The 21,056-nt window shown below is 37.3% G+C and overlaps 2 protein-coding genes across 5 annotated transcripts in view; one reads left to right on the forward strand and one right to left on the reverse strand.

Moving 5' to 3' along the window:
* Positions 1-989, forward strand: part of LOC128857004 (17-beta-hydroxysteroid dehydrogenase 13) — a 36,047-nt gene extending 35,058 nt beyond the window's left edge. Inside the window, exon 6 of the mRNA XM_054092509.1 lies at positions 550-989. Within this exon, the coding sequence (XP_053948484.1) occupies positions 550-810 (261 nt within the window). The 3' untranslated portion in view covers positions 811-989. The remainder of the gene's footprint in view (positions 1-549) is intronic.
* On the reverse strand, positions 927-19,090 carry LOC128857002 (sorting nexin-25). Of its 4 annotated transcripts, none has more exons than XM_054092507.1 (13): positions 17,812-19,088; positions 17,401-17,497; positions 17,196-17,330; positions 16,742-16,918; positions 13,514-13,686; positions 13,203-13,451; positions 12,988-13,145; positions 12,183-12,923; positions 11,912-12,088; positions 11,716-11,853; positions 11,237-11,634; positions 8,328-8,610; positions 927-2,603 (listed from the first exon to the last, which is right to left on the reverse strand). In XM_054092507.1, the coding sequence occupies exons 1-13, from the start codon at positions 18,086-18,088 to the stop codon at positions 2,319-2,321; spliced, it is 3,288 nt and encodes a 1,095-aa protein (XP_053948482.1). In that variant the 5' UTR covers positions 18,089-19,088; the 3' UTR covers positions 927-2,318. The 4 variants fall into 4 exon arrangements, with proteins under 4 accessions (XP_053948482.1, XP_053948483.1, XP_053948480.1 ...); XM_054092508.1 differs by having other exon boundaries at positions 12,195-12,923; positions 17,812-19,087; XM_054092505.1 differs by having other exon boundaries at positions 12,988-13,451; positions 17,812-19,090.
* Positions 19,091-21,056: the final 1,966 nt, after the last annotated feature.

Below are 21,056 nucleotides of genomic sequence, written 5' to 3' on the forward strand. Positions count from 1 at the left end.
AATCCTTTCCCAAAATTTTCCACGTTGTTGAGTAACAGAGGCCCAATTGCTGCGAATGGCGACGAATCAATATTTGATGGTCATTATTAACACTGGCCGATACAGCTGCGATATTTCCTTCAGTTCGCACTCTACGTAAGCGTCTTGGTGGTTTGATGTCCAATAATGTACCTAAATTTGGTTCTAAATTTAGTCACAATAGCTCGAATAGCCGCTTCAGTGGGGCGATTAAACTGACCATAAAATGGAAGAAGCGCGCGATAAACTTTCTGAACAGAACACGCATTTTTACAATAAAATTCAATGATTTGCAAGCGATGTTCGTTTATAAGACCATTCATGATTAAATTATAGACCAAACTGAAGATGTTTGACAGTGAAACAAAACACGAAACGTGCGTCAGCTGTTTAAACCAACTGTTTAAAAAGATAATAGCTAAAAAATCACCCGTTATAAGAAATACTTAAATTTACGCTCAAAAATTATTTCACTTTACATTTTTCCTTGCTCATTTTACACCTTTCTTCTTCTTTCAATTTCAATTTCAGATCAAACTGACCACCATCTACCCATACATGGTGGACACTGGTCTCTGCAAGCGTCCACATTTCCGTTTCCCTGCCCTATTCAAACTGGTTAAACCCAAAGACGCGGCGGCTGGCATCATTAGGGCACAACGCACCAGCGTGGAGCATGTCAGTATTCCACGTGAATTTATGTACATAGAGAAATTCTCACGTATAGTACCACGGAATGCCATGCGTCTAGTTAGCGATTTCCTCGATGCAGGCGTGCATTCAGATAAATGAGAGCAAAAGCGAGCGAGAAGTGAACTCGATGAAAGTAAAAAACAAAAAAATGTATTAAACATTTAAAGAGCAGTAACAACGAGATGCCGCATTTGTATGCCGTTATTTTTAACGAAACCAAATTACCAAATATATATATATTAAGTAACTCTTGTAATTCGCAATGTACAAATTTTTCTAATTGTGTTTTCTAATTATTTTTATGATATTCAAGTACAGCGAAATAAGTGACAAATAAAACAATTTATCATTTCGTAAAAGTTACATAAATGTCCATCATTTATTCATTAATTACAGAATATATAATATTTACCTTGACCTGTTCAACATGTAGATGCGTACATATAAGTATATAGTGTGAAGAAACATACATATATTGTACATATACATATATTTCTTAATTATTGTTTTGTGTACATACATTTATAAGTATGTATGTATGTGTATTTGTGGCATACTGTTTCATGTGAGAATAACAAACACTCTTTGTTTCGGATCTATTTTCTTTTTCTTTTTAGGTTCTTCTTTACGGTAATGGTTGTTGGTTAACTTTTCGTTCAATTTTCTGTTTTTTTTTCTTTTTTGTTCATTTTCGAGAAGGTGGCTACGTTCAGAAACTGGCGTACATACAAATATATATGTAAATATATATCTCAAAAACTACCTTAATATTTGTAGTTCCGTGTGTGGTTGTGTGTAAAAGAGACTTCTTGAAATCACATCATATCTATGCAGTTTTTAACAAAATCACTTATATAATTATTACACTATTTAACATTAATGTTCCTTTGCTACAATTCACTAATTTTAATGCTTATCTGATGTACTGTATACTCGATTAATGCAGTTGCAATTTAATGCTTACTTTTGAAACAAAACATTTCATAACATAAACTTTATAAATATATTGAATTTTACATACACACATTAATATCTTTGGAATGCGTTTGTTTTTTTTTTCCTTATTTCATATATAATTTTCAATTCATTTTCCAATCGAAAAACCAAAATTTCTAAAATAATACTTCTCATTCAACATATATTCATAATTTTATTGATAAAAAAACATTTAAAACAAATTTTAAAAACAAAATATCTTAAACAGAATAGGCAACACACTTGAAAATGAAATTAAATCATCCCATTTAAAAGTAAGCTCAATAAAAAATAATATCTTCGTACAGAAACATGTCATATTTCATAGAAATTGTATATTACCCACTAAAAAACGGTATTCGCAAATAACAAATTTCAAAACACATAAACACATATAAACATACAAACTATAGTGGTTTTAAAAATGAGATTAACATAAATGAGCACAGTTACGGTAAAACGGCATAACGTTTTGCATAATCACATTTTCTTAACATTACCAACTAAATTGTCGAAGGCGTTCTTCAGTTAATACATACATAAATATAATGCCCTTAATTGTTATACATTCCATATGTAAAATTGTTGTTGTCGCTTTGGTGCTAAATTTTTGGTAGCTCATCCTAACCTAACTATTTGCCATTACTTGCGAAGTGATGTTGTTGAAATTGTAGAGGTTGTGGTTTTTCGTATGGCTGATGTGTTGTTGTGTTCTGATTGCTGTTATTGCTATTACCACTGACTGCTGCAGCAGCTGCTGCCATTGTAGTCGACGTGACCAGTGATGTGGCGGCATTGCTGTAGTTTGTTGTGCCAACTGTTGACGTTGTCGGGTGATGTGTTGAAGATTTCACACCAGGCAACTTCAGCTGGCGTATTTCGGGGAAAAATTCAATCATTAAAATTTCGAGCAGCTCCTGTGGAGAGAGAAAAATTATTGTACTCAAACGCAATAGCAAATGAGGCAAATTTCGTGAGAAGTGAAATTGATTTTATTTATGACGACAATTAAAAGTTTAAAAAATTATTTCATTAATAAAATATGCCAGCGTAAAAATTTGTATACAACATAAGGTCTGTTCATGAAGCAAATTAATTTATATTAAGTTTTGGTGTTCATGTACCCAAAAAACTTGCAAAGTAGGGGAGAGTGAGAGAGCAAAATGACATTTCATTTTGAGGGGAAGTTGCGTTTTTATCGGTCCCCCATCCAAGTACTAACCGCACCCGACGCTGCTTAATTTCGGTGCACGGGCGAAAACCGATGTTTTCAACGTGGTACGATCGTTGACAGGATATGTTTTTACCAGTAAGAATTTGCAAGTGAGAAAAACAGCTGATCGCAAAATAAAAATAAACACGAATTAAAATTTGCCAATTGAGTCAAAGTTCTAAATTTAAATAAAAATGGTGATTGAAAATGAGTGTACGTAAATATATTTCGGATAAAATTTATAGTTATATTAAAATATTATATAATATATTATATAATAGGAATAATAGGAATCGGCCAATCGAAAGCATTGAAGGTATCTTTTGTGTTTTATGCTTGTACTTCTTGGTTATTAAGGGGGGAGCCTGGTTTATAAGGTCAAAAACATCAATTTTTTTTCGTTTTAAGCGATTCCTAATATATTTCAGAATATTCACACAAAGTTACAGAGCCTAATTCTCAATATTTCCGTAGATACAAAGCCAAAGGTAGGCGAGCGTTAGGTAGTTACGCTGTGACCGGACTGCTATAGTGCAAACTTTATCTTCTTTTCTCGACTTTTCATTTTTATGATTTCTTTGAATTGGCGTACATGAATAAAAAAAAAACTAATGAACCTTTTGAAATGAATCATAGCTTGTTCCCTTCAGTATTAAATTATCTTCTATTTGAACTAACAAAATAGATTAAAAAAAATTTTTCAAGACTTTTATACCAAGTTGAAGTGAATTTTTTTCTTTAAAACCTCCAAAAAGTTGAAATTTTGGAATTTCTCTCAGTTTTCTCAGTTCATCTAGAATAAAAAATCATGATAATTAGAAATCCATTTGAATGTTTGCTTTAGATAATAATTACGAGCTGTATCTTGTACGCCAGTTGGAAACTCCAGCGTTGCAGCGCTCTACTAATTTCTATGTAAAGGGGGCGGGGGTAACGTTTTTAAATTTTTTTTTTGCATTTTTTTTTTATTTGATTTTTTAAATGAAGAACCTTTCAAGAATATTCTGTGAAAATTTTAGATGAATCGGAGCAAAACTTACAAAGATACAGCCATGTAAGTGTTGCTACCTACTCTGATTTTTTTTTGTATTTAAACTTTAAAGCGTTTTTCCCACAACTTACGTTTTCAAAGTCGGTGCCCCTCATAACTTTGAAACTACTGCACCGATCCTTTTGAAATTTTGAACACTTTTTCTGTAGATGTTTTACAAGGTAACGCAAGAGTTTTTCGAATTTGTTGATACTTTTGTTTTTACGGTAACTAATTCACCGATTTTTTACGCGAAAATCGTGTTTTTGACTTTAACGTGTTCCCAAAAATCGAAAAAATTATAATTTCACAAAACCCTCGGCGTTACCCGGAGAAAACGATTATCTAACGAAATAACTTTGGTTTTTTGATTTCAGATGATTTAACACCGAGTTATGAGGGGCACCGCAAAACTACTTTTTTTTTGAGATGCGTCCGAATAATTTCTGCCATTGCCGTATTTTTAAATATTTTTGGATGAAAATTTCACAAAATATACTTCAAATGCTATAGTTTTATGTAGTAAAAGATTTGACGAATAAATTTTAACTGTGTCATCAAACAAAAATCATAAAAATGAGGAAAAATCTTTGTAGTGCTAAATAAATTTTTTCCTTAAAAAAAAATCGCAAAGAGATGCAATTTTTAGACCTCATAAACCAGGCTACCCCCTTAACTAATTTGGCATATATACATACATGTAGGGGGGAGGGGGGGAGGCCATAGAAAGGCTTGCCGCTGACAGTAGGCTGCATATCTATTGGGTACCTGGTCACAAAGGCATTATGGGGAACGAAATAGTAGATGAGATAGCAAAAAGTGCTGTTAGACTACCATTTGAACAAGAGAACGACATGCCAAAACCGCTAAATACTAATATATATACAACGAAATGGACGACTACATGAAAACGCTAGTGGAAAATAGATGGACTAATTTGACCACATGCAAAACAGCAAAAGTTATGTGTAGAACTAACGACAAAAAACTGACTCAATTCGTACTTACGCTCTCGCGAAAGGACAGCAGAACTATCATAGATATGCTAACAGGTCATAATCTATTGGCTGCACATGCGTACAAGATAGGGATTGCTAACACGTACAAATGCTGGAAACGCAGAGAGGATGTTAAGGAAACTTTAGAACACCTTCTATGCGTTTGTCCGACATTATCAAAAACGCGTTTAAAATGCCTGGGGGCCCCATTGTTTGAGGGTCTGGAGGACGTCGCAGAAGCGAATCTCCCAGCTCTGCTTAGATTCCCAAAAGCGCTGACATCCTACATGATGTCTACTTTCAGTATTCATAGAGGTCGGCCTCCATCTGGTATCGCTAGAAACCAAAAGGTCTATGCGTGGCTTATTGCCAACCAGGCTAACCTAACCTAACCTACATAATACATGTATAGACGAAAGGAAGCAAAATATGAAGAAAGCTGTAATTGCCACAATCGCTAATGGAATGCTCTTCATCTAACAGCGATCATGAAATGGAACAAATTATTGTAGACAAAATAAAATCATGTGATGCCTAAGCGCGTTATTTTGCATTTTATTTGCTTTATTAATTTTTTTAAATTTAATTTATACGAATTTTTTTTTAATTTTTGTGATTTTTCCCGCCTGATAAAACTTGCAAATTGTTACTGGTTTTTTGTTCATGTACTCCTTTTGATATTTTTCTCTTTAAGAGTGTATTCTCAGAAATTAAGTTACTGGGTAAATTTTACATGGAACAGACCTAATTGTTAGGCATTGCAAATATCAATATCATACGTAAGTATTGATCTTGTTTAATCGGTTAGGTTAAGTAGGCTACAGACGACGAACATGCGCCGGAGCGTGAGCCCATTATTGGCGTATTCTAATTAAATACAACTTACATTATAAAATTACGAACTTGGCCTATCTACAAACAATTTCCAGCGCACTCTATTACGAACCATGTATCGTAATTCGCTAAACGATTTGGATGTTTCATTATTAACCGTACGCCTCCACGTCGTTTTTGGACGCCCTCTGCTCCATGCACTGGCCAGGTTCCATTCCAAGGCCGAATGTCCGAACCACCCGCCGTTATCTATGCTTTTTTGTTTCGTGACTTTTTGATTTGAAATCGTTCGTGGCCAGAAAATACTCATTATTCTCGGTAAGCAAGGACTGACAAAACATAGTACCTTTTGTATAATGGTTTTTGTTGTGTGCCACTTTTCGCTATCGTAAAGGAGCACTGTTTTTATACAGGGTGTTAAAAATGTTCAATTTTGTCGTTCGATTAATTCTGGGGGATTTCCATACTATCGAAAGAGAAGCGCAAGACCGCCTAGCCTGGCTTAGCTGATTATTTACATCCTTTGAAGTACACCCTTCAAGCGTAAAAGCTCTGCCTAGGTACTCAAATTCTCCCACACCATCAAGAGTGTCGTTATCGCGTATAGAAAGGTTGGACATTTTCTGTTAGAGCGCATAGTTTTCAATTCTTGTATATTGGTTTTAGGCCAACTTTGTGGGAAACGTGGAAGTGATGTTTAACCTACTTCGCATTTCGTTGAGGCTAGCGGGCAACAGAACTACGTTATCCGCCTAAGCTAAGCTTCCAAGCTTCTAATTTAGTTTCAATGGTATTATATACTACGTTTGGCGAAATCACAACATTCGAAGATCATGTCGAGAGTGACTATAAATAAAAGCGGAAATAGAGCGCAGCCCTGCTTAACACCGGAAACTGTCTGAAAGGGTTCGCTCAGCTGCCAGGCGTGGAGTACCTTGCTGGTGGCTCCTCTGTATGTTGGTAGGTTTTGGTGCGCAGTGCGACCCATATCGCGTCTTTCCTAAGCGCTTCAAAGGCTTTAACATTAGCGTTAAGCTCGGCAGACTTGTTCAGTGGTAATGCGCATTGTACTGATTTAATCGATACTCGAATGATTACGAGGATTACAACTCGGGAAAGTATAACGAGATTATTAATTTTAGTTACAGCTAGTAGTACCGATATTCCGCGCCACATTTTCGTTTGTTACCTTTTTTAGGGAGCTTTATTTTGATTTCCAGCGAGCGGCTACATTGAAAACAATAACAACTATCTCATTTTATGTTGATGCTGAAGTGCGCACATAGGCGGAAAAAAATGAACTGGAGCCAAAAGTTAATAGTACCGTTAAAACGAGCTAGCATTATGAATATAATTAAATATTTAAATAAAAAATTAAAAATAAAAGAAAAATCGCAAAAAACATGGCATGGGACAGGATTAAATGGCTTTGGTGCAGAAATAATTGCTTAACATTTTTCTTCTACTATTAAGCCAATGCACTGGAATGAAATAGGCAATTGTCCGGGAGCCAGGGGTCATTTTGACCTCATCATTTCATGCCGACTGATTTTAATATCGAAGGCAGAAGCCATCCAATGGATGTCGAAACCAACCGTCACCTGTTCCAGTAGCGGTGGGTACGTGCGTGGGATGCTGCGAAACGTGTCGAAAAAAAATTTTTAACAACTCATTGAATACCGACTGAAATTTTTTTTGTGTATTGTTGACATTTAGTAGAATAAAAAAAAAATAGTCAGCTGCGCCGTAGATGGGGGAAAATACGTCCGCTGAACAGGCGAACTTATAAAATAAATTAAAAAGTGAAACTACTTTATGCCGATTGAAATTGTTTTAAATAGTTTGGGACACATATGAAAATATTATAATGATGGTCAGCTGCGTTTATAGCGGTGGGAAGACCGTCAGCCGAAGCATTGTAAATTGCGTGCGCCGCCGAATTTCATTTCTTTCATTTTTTTTATTCTACTAAATGTCGGTATAAAATGAGTTGGTAGAAATTTTTTTTCGACACGTTTCGTACCCTCCCACAACCACACCCACCGCGGGTGCGTCATCTGACGTTCACTTTCGTTATTCATGAAAGCTAAATCACAAGTATATTTAAGAATTTAACGGTATAAAAACGCAGTCCAAAATCGACCTCTAGCTCCCGGACTACAAGGAATCTTAAGGAAGTATTTTTTAATAATTGCAAGCGCTACCAATTCGAGAATGTAGTCATAAGTGTCCACCTCCACACGTAAAATTTTTTTTATAATTTCTATAATCCGACGATTCAAGAAGATTTAAGAGCTTTACATAGTATATTTCTTCTATTAGCCAATTATTTACTCATACATTTCTACGTTTTGCTTTTTGTTTTTGCTCGCTTTCCCTTTTTCATTTTAAATAGCAAACATTGTAATCGCATCATACGCGCTTTTGCTATCAGCATAAAATTACATATGAGCTGTTCGCCGTCTGTGGCCTACTTCAGGTATACAAGAGTTATGCCAAACATTTGTATGCTCAATGACTTTTGTTGTAAAACAAAAAAAAAAAAACATAGTTTAGACCAACTCACATAAAATAATTGCTTGTTATAAGTTGGATTCTGCATGGCTTCGAAAACTTTCAGCACTCCATGTTTAGCCGTTTGTGCACCTACTAAATTGCACAGCACCTCAGGTATATTGTCCATCAGCAAATCTTTTGCAGCGTTGCGCGTCATCTCTTTAATATCGTCAGAGCGTACGGGATATGAAGAAGCCAGCAATCCGCCGGGCCAAAACGATTTCAAAATTGCAGAGAAATAATAGTGCAACATCGATTCCTCAAACAAATAGGCTACGGACTCACGAATTTGCCTGCGAAAAGATATATTTTGATAATTGTTGAGTGAAAAAATAAGTGTAATTTTGAGTTATGTTATCTTATGTTAAGTTCTATTATTGTTATATTATGTTTTTATGTTTATATTATTTTATAGCCTAAATAGACGTCGGCGTTAATCGGCTTTACCGGTACAGTTAATGCTGATTAAAATTGTAGTGTGACAGACGATTGTTACGCGGATTAGTGAACAGCTGATTTGCTTATTGGATAGTTTTTTCAGTAAAAGTTGAGCCACAGGCAACAAATACGGCTATAAGCTGCACTAATACTAAAAAATAATTATTTATTTAAATAAAAAATAGTTTAAAAAAACTAAAAAACACGCTTTTAGTGCTAATCGAACTAAAAAGTAGAAAATAAATTTTAATGACAAAGAGACCTATAATGAAGTAATAGCAAATCGAACGATCAGTCATAGTCAACTACCTCAGAACAGAATTATAACAAAAATTAAGATACAAATAGAGTAATTCAAATTAGAGTTAAAAGCGTGGGATGCTTGATATAGTAAATATTACAATCATTCTATTGGCAACTACCTATGTACAGAGGGTTATGAAAGTGAAGCAAAATGCATCCCACGCTTTTAACTCTAATTTGAATTACTCTATTTGTATCTTAATTTTTGTTATAATTCTCTTCTGAGATAGTTGACTATGACTGATCGTTCGATTTGCTATTACTTCATTATAGGTCTCTTTGTCATTAAAATTTATTTTCTACTTTTTAGTTCGATTAGCAATAAAAGCGTGTTTTTTAGTTTTTTTAAACTATTTTTTATTTTCCACTTTTTAGTTCGATTAGCAAAAAAGCGTGTTTTTTAGTTTCTTTAAACTATTTTTTGTTTATTATGAATGAAAATTATTGTTATCATTGCAGTCAGTGAATAAATGATTCGATATATTCGTGTTATATTTAATTCCTTTCTTATCGACTGTGAGTCTAAAGCTATGCAGTTATCGGCCGTGATAAAGAAGTAATCGGGATGAAGAACTTATTTCGTGGAGGGAGCCTGAGAAACTGATTTACAAGAATAAAAAAAGATTTCTCATTTTACAACCAAATTCACCTTACTTTTTGCCCACAGGTAAAAAAAGAAAATATTAATCCTGGCAATCCTAATAAGGATAATGGAAAACTTTTATCAAATTATTGCATTCTCATCGGTCCTTGATAGGTGTGCAAAATTTCAAGTCGATCAGATTTTTAGAAGCCAGTGAAAATTAAGCTCAAAGATTCCGTTACATGCATACATACATACATACATACATACATACATACATTCATAAATACATACATGCATACATACAACCCGACCTAATAAAAGTGTGTTAAAAACCTTAAATTGCAATTTCTCAAATTGCTCCGAAATACCGAAATGTAATTTCGAACGTGTTAGTGCAAACTGGCTAGATAGGGAACCCTGGAGACGGTTTTATCGTAAAATGAGAGGATTAGGGTTCCCTTGAGATCCTGTGGTCTGCTATTGGAAAGATGGGTCTCGCGTCAACTCAGCGAGCGTTGGGCTAGTGCGCAAACGTGCGTTGTCGTGAGATCATTCTGATCACGGGTAGATCGGGGGTGCTCGAGGGAACTTCTAAGGCTAACAAAGCCGCAGCTCTCGCATTTGGTAGGTATCCTTACCGAACATTATCCGTTAGGTGTCCATGCGGTGAGGCTTGAGATTGCTTCAAGTCCTTTCTGCAGAAGCTGTCTGGAGGACGAGGTGGAATCAACTCAGTACTTTCTTCCCATCTGCCCAGCTCTCATCGGGCAAAGTTTAGACAGCTAGGCGTTCCCACGACAATCAGTTCTACGTAATCGGAACGATCCGGCCAAGGACTGTCACTTCAGCAACATTCCTCGTATATGCACGGGGAATGTTTATGCTGCTACAACAACATCTAGGCTCTCACTTTTTCGCTACACCTGCGGAAATTGCAGATTTAAATATCACACATCTGATGATATTCATCAGTAGCTTGATGTGGTTAATGCGAACGTAAATCGCCACTGTTGATCGTCATCCTCTAACCCTCCTTCCTTTTCTCCACCTGTCTGGTTCCTTCCCTTCTCCTTTTTCCCTCCCATGTTTGTCCATATGGGTCCCTCGCAAGGGCAGCCATTTACCCTTATTTAGGCCAAACTAGCATTGAATCAACTCTTCCTTGTTCCTTCTTCTCTTTGAAAGTTTCATTATTTTTCATTCGCAATAGTTATTAACCGTCATTTTCCGACAATGTTGCCATCGAAAATTCCCCTAATCCGCTTAACTTATGAGAAATAAGGCTAGTTATCAATCCGCATTTGTTGCACTTAATTCTTGAGATATATCCGAATTAAGTCGTTAATCCCGATTAAAGCCAACGTTTGTCCGAGCTATTAGTTATGTTATAATATGCTATGTTATGTTCTGCTAAGTTATATTATGTTATACTATATTATATTATGCTGTGTTATGTCACATTATGCTACGTTATATAATGCTATGTTATGTTACATTATGTTATGTTTTATTGTGTTACATTATGCTGTTATTATGTTATTTTATTTTCTTTTAATGTGTTATATGTTTTCTTTCACTCATTTCACTCATACCTGTTTATTGTCCTGCCATAAGTGATCTGCACAAATGATATCAAACTCTTCCGCAGCCACTTGAAAACACCGCCCATATCGAAAATCTCGCCCAGCAACGCATACAAAGGCTCCGCTATTGAATCTTTACTATCCAGATCGGCTAAAAGCTTTGTGTCCACGCCCGTTTCTCCTTCCAAATAAGTTGAAATATCCTCATCATCACGATGTAAGCCCCAAAAGGGATCGTTAGCTTTACCCATATCTCCACCTTTTGCAGCATCACTTTTGAATAAAGTGGATAGTGAGAATTTGGACTTCTTAGGTGAGGGCAATGTCTGTTTCAGGTGATCTGAACTGGGACTGAGAAAACTATAAATAGCTTCGCTGCCATTCAAATGATCATCTTCTAGTATGAACTATGATTTATAAGAATGAAATATATTTGATAAGGAATAAAATTCCAAATTTATTTAGTTTTTTGTTTGTTTTCCACTTACATTTAAAAATTTCTGTATTTGTCCTTTGGCTTTTTCGAGCGCTTGGCGATCGTTTTTCAGAAAGAAAAATTTAAAGTTCGTCGGCAGATCGAGTGATTTTATATTTGAGTTGACATATCGCAGTTTACGTTGCAGATCCTGCATAAATTTTAATGTAAAATATACATAAATATTTATTTTATAACCAACTACTCACATGCACGTGATTCAGCGATCGCATCACCACCCAACCACTTGATATTGCACCGGGCCGCACCTGTAAGCCACCGGGCTTATCTAAACTTTTGCTGCTACTGGCTGTACGTGGCGCATTTATATCCTCGTCCACATGCACGAGAATCATGAATTGCAGTGACTCCTTTTCATCAGAAATCTGCAAATTAAATATTTTTCATTTCCGGGTAAACATAAAAGAGCAGAGCTGAGAACTAAAAACTCAATTAATTGAACTAAAAAAGAAAATATACCCCTGCACGCACCTCCACGCTCTGCAACGTCGCCTTCCACTTGCCCAGATGCTCTGTCCACGCATCGGTGCGCTTGAGATGCGCCTCTGTTTGTCGTTTCTCGTTTTTCAACCACTCCATTTCCTTCTCCAATATCTGCAACACTTTCGATTCGGGTTTCACCGAACACTTCAGCGCATCCAACGCTTGACTCTTCTTATCGATGCGTTCCTGTAATTGTTCCAGCTTGCGACGCGCATACGATGTATGCGCCGCCACATCCAATGTGGTATTAGCACCATCGCCGCCTTCCAGGGCCGAACTTGAGTCATCTGATGAAGCATCGCTGCCATTGATTGTGCGTAGCAATAAGGTGGGATCTTTAAAGTCATCTGAATTTAGCGCGTCACGTATTTGCCGATACTGTTCGCTCAGCACAAATGAGGCATAATACTTTTCTTCAAGTGTTTTTAGGATATTTTTCTGAATGTCATATAGTATATCGGGGCCTGTGTCACCCAACAGAAATGTTTCTATAAGTTTGCGTTCATGTTTATCGATTTGTATCTCCGGCTTTGGCACACGTATGTAAGTGTAGAAAATTTCAGTACCCAACTGATGCCATGAAGACTTGTGCGAATGCTTCAATTCCTCAACAGCCAAATAGAAGCCAACCAAGGCGCTAGCCTTTAGCGGCTCCAAGAAAATGGTCAAGTATCGACGTCCAACTGCGGTACTCAGAACTTCGATGAGCGTTAAATCCTAGTGAAAACAAAAATCTTTGAATACTAAAATTGTCTAAACGTAAAAAAGTTAGCCATTTTACCACATCACTAGTATAATTGCCGTTCCAGCCGTACTTTCCTAGATTTTTCTCGCACTGCGCTTTGGCAAACGTCAGCTGTTGTACGTAACGTTTCAGACGCACTGCAGCATTCATTTCCGATTTTGACAGACTATGATCGTCGGTATCGGGATCAAGACCTGAAAGTAAAATTTTAATCCAGTCATATCTTAGCCCATAATTTCGTATCAACGCACCTTTGGCACGTTGCAAATTCTGCATTGTAGTCGCATGCATCAAGTCATTCACAATGCTTTTGCGTATCAGCGACAGCTCCTCCAAATTGCCGGAATTGTTTATGATTTTCAAAAAATCTTCAAAGCTGGCTGCATACTCGTAGCTGCGTTTACTAATGGCAGCCGCCGCCAAACGTGACTCAATATTTTGCACAACTTTCTGATTGATATAGTCCGGTGATGTGAGCATTTTTATCAATGGAAAAAATACTAAAAAGAGGCGTGAGTTACTGGCATTATTTCATTGAAGTAATAAATATTAGAATACAAACTTTTGTAAGAGAGTATCTCGCTAAGTAGCACTTTTAACGGTGGAAGCGAGTAGCCACGTGGCAGTAAAAGAATTATCATAATTTCACTAAGTCGGCGCAAAAACTTCAATTCCGTTTCCTCATCCACCAGATAAGAATTGGTGGAGAACACAGGTGGATTGCCGATTTCAGCGCTGTTAGAAATAAGGAGAAAATCGTAAAACTCGTTTACACTTTTAATTCAATAAAATTACAAGTAGAAAATGTAATACAAATTACAAAGATGATTTTCAAATTCAATGAAATACGATAATTTATCTTGCGATGAGATATCATCAAGGTTGGGCAGTTCGGATTGCCACTCATTTTTAGTGTTTTAGTAGTAGTTAAAATAAAGGTTTCATTATCACTAAATCTTCAGTTGTTCGGTGTTGTTGTTGTTGTAGCAACTTACTAACCCCTGTCGGTATAATGTAGTTGCCGCTCGCCTTCGTCTAACTCATCTAACAGTAGGCCCAGGAAACTTGCGGTTTCGACAGGTTGGGCCCAGAGGGAAAGGAATGTTAGATGCGTGGGTTTGATGGGACATGTGAAAAGGTGATAGGTATCGTGCGGGGTGCCTTCACATGCCAGACATATGTGTGGTATGTCGGGGTCAATTCTCAATAGGTAGGAGTTTAACCTGCTACAGTATCCAGAACGCGATTGTGCTAAAGTTACGCGGGTGTTTCTGAGTACCTGGAGCTCTTCATCTGCTGTTCGACATTCGGTGGTCGGGAGCTTAAGAAGGTGGTAAGTGTCTCCCGATGAGTGCCGTTGAGTGTACCCTATGATCAGAAAGTACCGGGAATGTTTAAATAAAACAAAACAGAGTTAAATTTCAGGCAAATCTATTTTATCTCCTCCAAAATATGACCCGTCTGAAGCAAAACACATGTGCCAACGGTTAACCCAGTTCTCCATGCACCCCTGGTAGGCCGACGAAGGGATGGCCTTCATCTCCTTCGTCGCATTCTTTTTGATCTCCTCTATCGACTGAAATCTCCTTCCACGAAGTGGTAACTTCAACTTGGGGGGAAAAAAAGAAATCGCACGGGGCCATATCAGGTGAATACGATGCTTGCACGATGGTATTTACTTGGTGTTTGGTCAAATAATCCAGCACAATTTAAGCTCGTTGCGATTGCGCTTTATCATCATGCAAAATCCAAGAATTATTTGCCCATATATCCGGAAGTTTGCGACGTACAACATCTCTCAAACGCTTCAAAACGGATAAATAGTGGCAGATGTGTGTCTTACAGTCCTACCAACATAAGAAAAAAATATGGACCGATTCCCAAGTGCGCGGTTCGTTTAAATTAAACATTCCCGGTACTTTTTGATCATAGGGTACGTCTAAACACTGCCCGGGTCAGTTGTTGTTTGTTAGTTTTGTTCTGGATTTCGTCGGAATAGTTGAAGAGATGCCGCCTGACGTGCTTGGGAAGTGGATCTGCTTCAAGCAGGTGTCTGCATGGGTGGGACCTACGATATCACCCGAGTAAGAACTGTTTGCTGAGCAGTTTGTTGTGTCCTTTGGCAGATAACATCTGTGCCTCATTACGTTGGTGTTGAAGGGGGGACATCAAGAGGCATCTTATATATTATATATACAGGGTGGCTGATGAAAGCCGCTACCAAAAAAAAATTGAATAACTTTTTTTCTTTTTAAGTTATCTGTTCCATTTTTGTTTTAATTTGCAGATTGATCTTTAAAATTTATTAAAATGGATAAGTGGGACACGCAAACAAGAATTTGGATAGTCCGCCGCTATCACGCACTGGAGTCCGTAGTTTTGGTACTGAGAGAGTACATGCGGATGTTTGGCGGCGATCCCCCGAGCAGATGGACCATAATGAGACTGGTGAATAATTTTGCTGAGCAAGGAACAGTCGCAAGAAGGCCTTATCATGGAAACCCACCAGTTCGGACGGAGGAAACGATCGCTGCTGTAGCTGCAGCTATACAAAGCAATCCAAGGGTTTCAACAAGAAGCTTATCTGCTCAACTTGGTGTCAGCCGACAGTCTTTGCAAACAATAATGCACAAAGATTTAGACTTATTCCTTTCAACTCTGTGTAGTTTCAACAAGATGGGGCAACGTCTCACATAGCCCAGACTGTTATGACAGAGTTGCGACGAAAATTTCCCAATAAACTGATTTCAAGACTCCTCATTTCGTTGGCCCCCCAGGTCGCCTGACCTTACTGCACCTGACTTTTTCTTGTGGGGTTTATGTAAACAAGAAGTTTATAAAACAAAGCCAACAAATTTGGATGAACTAAAACAATCCATTCGGGCAACAATTGCGGCTATTCCTGTCGCAACTCTCAAAGCAGCAATGAACAACTTTTTACTAAGATGCCGCACTTGTGTCAACGAGCATGGGGGGCATTTAAATTCAATTATTTTTAAAACTAGTTAAGCTACATTTAATAAAATTTAATGACCTTCAACTTGAAAAAAAAAATAAATGAATTCCATACACTTAAAAAAAAGTTATTTGAGTTTCTTAATGTAGCAAAATTCATCAGCCACCCTGTATATACCCGTTTTGGGTGTTTAGCCGAGCTCCTCCTTCTCCTATTTGTGGTGTGCGTCTTGATGTTGCTCCACAAATGCAAGGATTTACAGTTTCAAGCCGACTCCAAACGACAGATATTTTTTAAGAGGGGCTTTTTCATGACAGAAATACACTCGGAGGTATGCCGTTGCCTGCCGAGCAGCGACCGCTATTAGAAAAAACTTTTTCTTAATTTTGGTGTTTCACCGATATGAGAACCTACGTTCTCTCTGAATTCCGAATGCTAGTCACACACTAACCTACTCGACTTCTGCGGCCCGTAGCTGTCATAATAGCAGTATTTTGGCATATCTAGAGCTTTTCCCACTGCGTATCACTAGTTCCAGGCGACCAGACAGACGCAGCGTAATTTAGAACCGGCCGGCCAATTGTTTTAAATGTCGCCAGCAACATTACATTGTCTTTGCCCCAAGTACTGCCGGCGGTTTTTCAGTGTTTTAACTATACGCTTATTGCATTAATTATTTAATGCACTATGCCCCACCTTGGATATCATTAAGTGATCATGGGATTGCATGATATGATCATGTGATTGCATGATACGATCATGTGATGGCATGATATGATCATGTGATTGCATGATGTGATCAATTAAAAATAAGCTTTATCTATCAAAACTTACGCTCTAGCTTCAGCTATCCGAATCTTTTCCAAATGTACTGTGACACGATTCACCATATCCACAGCTATGATCTTAGCTGCATCGATTTTCACACCTCTATCGTGAATTTTTTGTATGGCGTTCCAAAGGTCTTCGCGCACAATATCATTCATCAATTTCGGTTGGGTAACCACGTGCCTAAGAGATGATAACTGTTAATGTATTGTATAAACGTTTTTTCACAACAAAATTTTTATGAGTAATGGGAAAAATTTGATCCAGACTGTTTACAAATCGAGCCATCAAAAATATTTTGTACGAGCTAATATAATACTTAAAACGAGTTTCAAGTGCACAAATTTACTTTTGAAGTATCTTATTTCATAAACTCAGTAGAGGAAAAACTCAGTATAAGCGCATCTAGGATAAATGCGTCATACATTTTATTATTTTTATTTATCACTTGAGCACTTACCCCAGCCAATGGGTCATGAAGTCGCGAAGCACATATTCAATAATCTGCTGCAGCTGCAAATCAACCGTTTTACCAAAGATAAGCGGCAAATTCGATGCATTCTTAATGGGTTTGGGCAGTTCGAAAATGCTGCTTCTATAGAAGAAAAAACAATAAATCAATTACTTTTTGCAATAGGAAAATTTCTTTAAAATCACAAACTCACTTTGTCGCATTGTAAAGAATATTTGTTGGTTCTCGTTTCGGTAGTTGTGGCTCTGGGCAGGTAAAGATATAGTGAACATATACTGTGCCCGCCACAGCTGAAAATTAATTAAAAAATATTACATAAATAATTTAAATTGTTTTCTTGCGATAGCAACAAATGGCTGGCAACAGTGCGCGACTTTATTTTAATCATTAATTTAATTTAAAAAAATAAGACATTTATGATTTCAACACAAATAATTATGACCCACACAAGGACGTTAATGGAAAGTCTGCGCCTGATAAGCGCGACCGAGCGTATACAAAATAAATGCAAAAAGCAAACAAACAAATAAACATCCGCACGTCGCTTGCACTAGCGGGGCGTTGTTGCACAAAAGCGCTGATTGTAAATTCTCATCACACTCACCTGTTAATACCAGAAATAGTGAGTAAACGACAAATATGAAGAAAAAGAAAAATGCCGGGTAGTACCAAACGATAGCCAAGAGCGTCAGAAGAGCTGCGGAAGTGATTACCTTCCAATTTAGTTGCAGCAGACGCATCGCGCGTGTAGCCAAAAGGAATGCACTGTGACTTGTTAGTTTGCCGCTAGTTATCAAGTGCCACGATGACGCCGACGACGACGCTGTCGCAGCGGACGCAGGCAGCGAATCGATGGGAAACAACGGTCGATCAAGGGTCATTTTGAGACGGCGTAGCCCCCGCTAATATCTGACGTGTTCTGTTGTGCACCAGAGGCTTAGCAGTTGAGCGTTTGCCTTGTAGTATGTAATTTACTACTTTGAGCTTCTTAACTCTTTAATATTTGATAACGTTGATTGCACGCATTGTAGAAACGACCTTGTTTTATGGCTTGTTGTTGTCAATTGCGAATGACGGCAGGTGCTGCGTCACACATACGCCTACATGCCTCCCCATACACCAGCGACATGTCACCTTTGCTTCTTTCACTGCGGCAGGTAAATTTTATTCGTGGTTTACACAGAATTTGACCTCATTTCCAGTTTAAAGTTATTTATTTAGTCAAGCTTTGAAATATTTTTAAAGTCGGATCCACACAGTAGAGGGCAACAAGTTGAATCAATTGGCAACAGCGCACACCGAAAGAACGATTTGTGGGCGTCGACGCTGACAGCTGCTGTCGATTGTATCAACCTCAAGTACAAGTAGTGAAGTTCTCAATTCACAGCCAAATATTTTTACTTCACTAATAAATATATACACATATACACATGAATATATGTGTGCGTTGATATTATGTTTCCTTGCAAAGAATCTTGAAACCCGGAACAGTAAATATCATACGGAACCTGCCTTATCCACTTTCACGTCTGTCCATAGCTTTACTTTTGCGTTGCTTATTAAACTTATCAATTACTTCCGCTTCCGATTGCTTATTTATACCATTGTTAGGCACAAGTCGATTATTTTCATTTTTTTTGCGTTGCACTTAGATAACAAATTAAGAATGAATGAATCACTTATCAATGCCAGCTTTTCATTTGTACTCCATTACTCTCACAAATTTAATTATGCGTACTTTTCATTCCGTGGGAACTCGCAATATGACTACTTCACTGATTTTTGTCACTACTCTCACTACTTTGATTTCAAGAATGATTCAAAAAGAAGACTGGATGATTAATTTGTATGCCAAGTATTTTAAGAAAACTGTAGAAGCTAACAGTATGAACAGAATAAAATCGCTGAGCGAACTTCGTCGGGCGGAGCGATGTCGTTGGCGGATATTCGTCGCAACATTGCGCCCAGTTAAGCAGAAAGGCGGATCTCATAAGCGAAGAGACGAATCGCCAATTTTTACAAGCAAATCAAGTTATCAAAGCTTTAAATATCATGTTTACAATAGCAAGACATTTTCTGCAAGTGAGGCTAGGCAAATCTATTACAGGTGGTGTTGGTAAATCAGTTGATTTGTTTTCGTTTCGCTGTGTCCATGTCAATTCACAACAAACGGCAGCCGCCATAGCCAAATTGGTGCGTGATTACCATTCGGGAGTACGTAGGTTCGAATCTCCGTGCAGGAACATCAAATAATAGAGGCATTCCCTTCCAGGTCGCAGACTTGGCAGTTCAAAAGTATTTTTTCTTTACTCTGCCTTGATTCTGTCCAAGGCGAACCTATTCAAGATGAATCCAGAATGAAATAAGGCGGATTCATTTTTTGTTTTCTACTTTGCCAATATTTTTCTTTGACAATCAAACGTGCAAAACATAGTTGTTGCTCTAGTGCTACCCTCTTTCATAAATGAGCCTTGATTCCGTCTCATCTTTTAAAATATATTTTCAAAAACGTACATACAGAAAACTTCAAAGGTGCGTACATCAAACTGGCTGGCATACTTGTATATACTGCAGTGTGCAAGACGAATCTTTACACACCTTGGCAGTGCGTTTTATTTTGCCAGCGATTTTGCGCCCGACGAAATCTGCTGAGCTATTTAATTCTGTCTATACCACAAAGTTGAAAATTGTGAAAATTTGTCTAATAAAAAAATGTCAAATAGCGAATTAGTGCAGAAAACGGAGACGCCGTGTTTTTGTACACATTTTCTTTGCAATCGAATTCGTTATTTTGGCGCAATTTTTCGTATTCTGCATTCTTTTGCTTCAGATGTCGCTGCTGCTTTTGTTAATTTGCTTTTCAAATCTTCGTAAACAACAAGCAATGTATTGGTCTGTTCCCGAACAGAAAATTTTTTAACCAGGGGAAGGTCTGAGCCATAAAAAGTGCAGGAAAACCTTTTCATACCAACTGGGGAAAAATTGTCAAAGAAGGTTAACAGAGCTGAGTGTATGTGAATAGTATTTCTGCAATCGAATTTCTTGCATTCAATTTCTGAATATTTGATTTGAAAAACAACAAAATATTAATTTCATATTTGTGTGATAGGTACGCCATCTTCCTCAAGCCAGAAATCTTCCAAGTTAATATTTTTAATATCAGCACACAAAAGTTCGGTGTTCATAGAATCTATCTTCTAAACATTCCAAAGGTTATCTAAATATTCTTATCAGCAAAGTTTCTGAGCCATACAACAGGTACTAGGATTTAGACATAATAATATGAAAAAATTGATAGTTGGTATTTTGTCTGGTCCTCATTCACTACCTAACCCATTCGCTACACTTTTTTAATCAGTTTAGAAAAGGCAAATATTATGACACGGTTTTTGAGTTCGGTGAGACCGACCAATAGGCATATGTCAGCAAAAAAACCATGCGATAGAAATTGTGACCGAGCGTCTAATCACTAAAATATTATACTTTATCGTATACAATCCCAAGTACTTTGGTTCGAAACACCAAATTGATAGAAATTTTTTTTTAAATATCGGCCGCCTCTCGGCATGCAATGGCAAGCCCCCTGGTAAATTTCTGCCATGATAAAGCGGCATAAAAACTCATAAGAACTATTTGCGCTCGGAGTACGCTTAAAACAGTAGGGGCTTCTAACTGTGTAACGATATCAAGACACATGTCACAAATGGGAGGAGGTGCTCGGTCAAACACCCAAACCCCAAAAACAACTATGTTAGCGTCAATTATGAAAGGTACTTTCGCTGATCCTTGTTCACCACCGGACCCATCCGCTATACTTTTTCACAAAAATTATGATAAAAAATGGTGACG

Source organism: Anastrepha ludens, chromosome 3 (assembly GCF_028408465.1).
Source record: "Anastrepha ludens isolate Willacy chromosome 3, idAnaLude1.1, whole genome shotgun sequence".
NCBI classification, from domain to species: Eukaryota; Metazoa; Arthropoda; class Insecta; order Diptera; family Tephritidae; genus Anastrepha; species Anastrepha ludens.

Excerpts from the sequence above, each read along its gene's own strand:
- LOC128857002 (XM_054092505.1), bottom strand. The coding sequence starts at position 18,088 with ATGACCCTTGATCGACCGTTGTTTCCCATCGATTCGCTGCCTGCGTCC. Across the intron at positions 13,452-13,513 it reads CGAGATACTCTCTTACAAAA|TATTTTTTCCATTGATAAAA; the intron begins GTTTGTATTCTA and ends GCCTCTTTTTAG. Across the intron at positions 12,924-12,987 it reads GCAATTATACTAGTGATGTG|GATTTAACGCTCATCGAAGT; the intron begins GTAAAATGGCTA and ends TGTTTTCACTAG.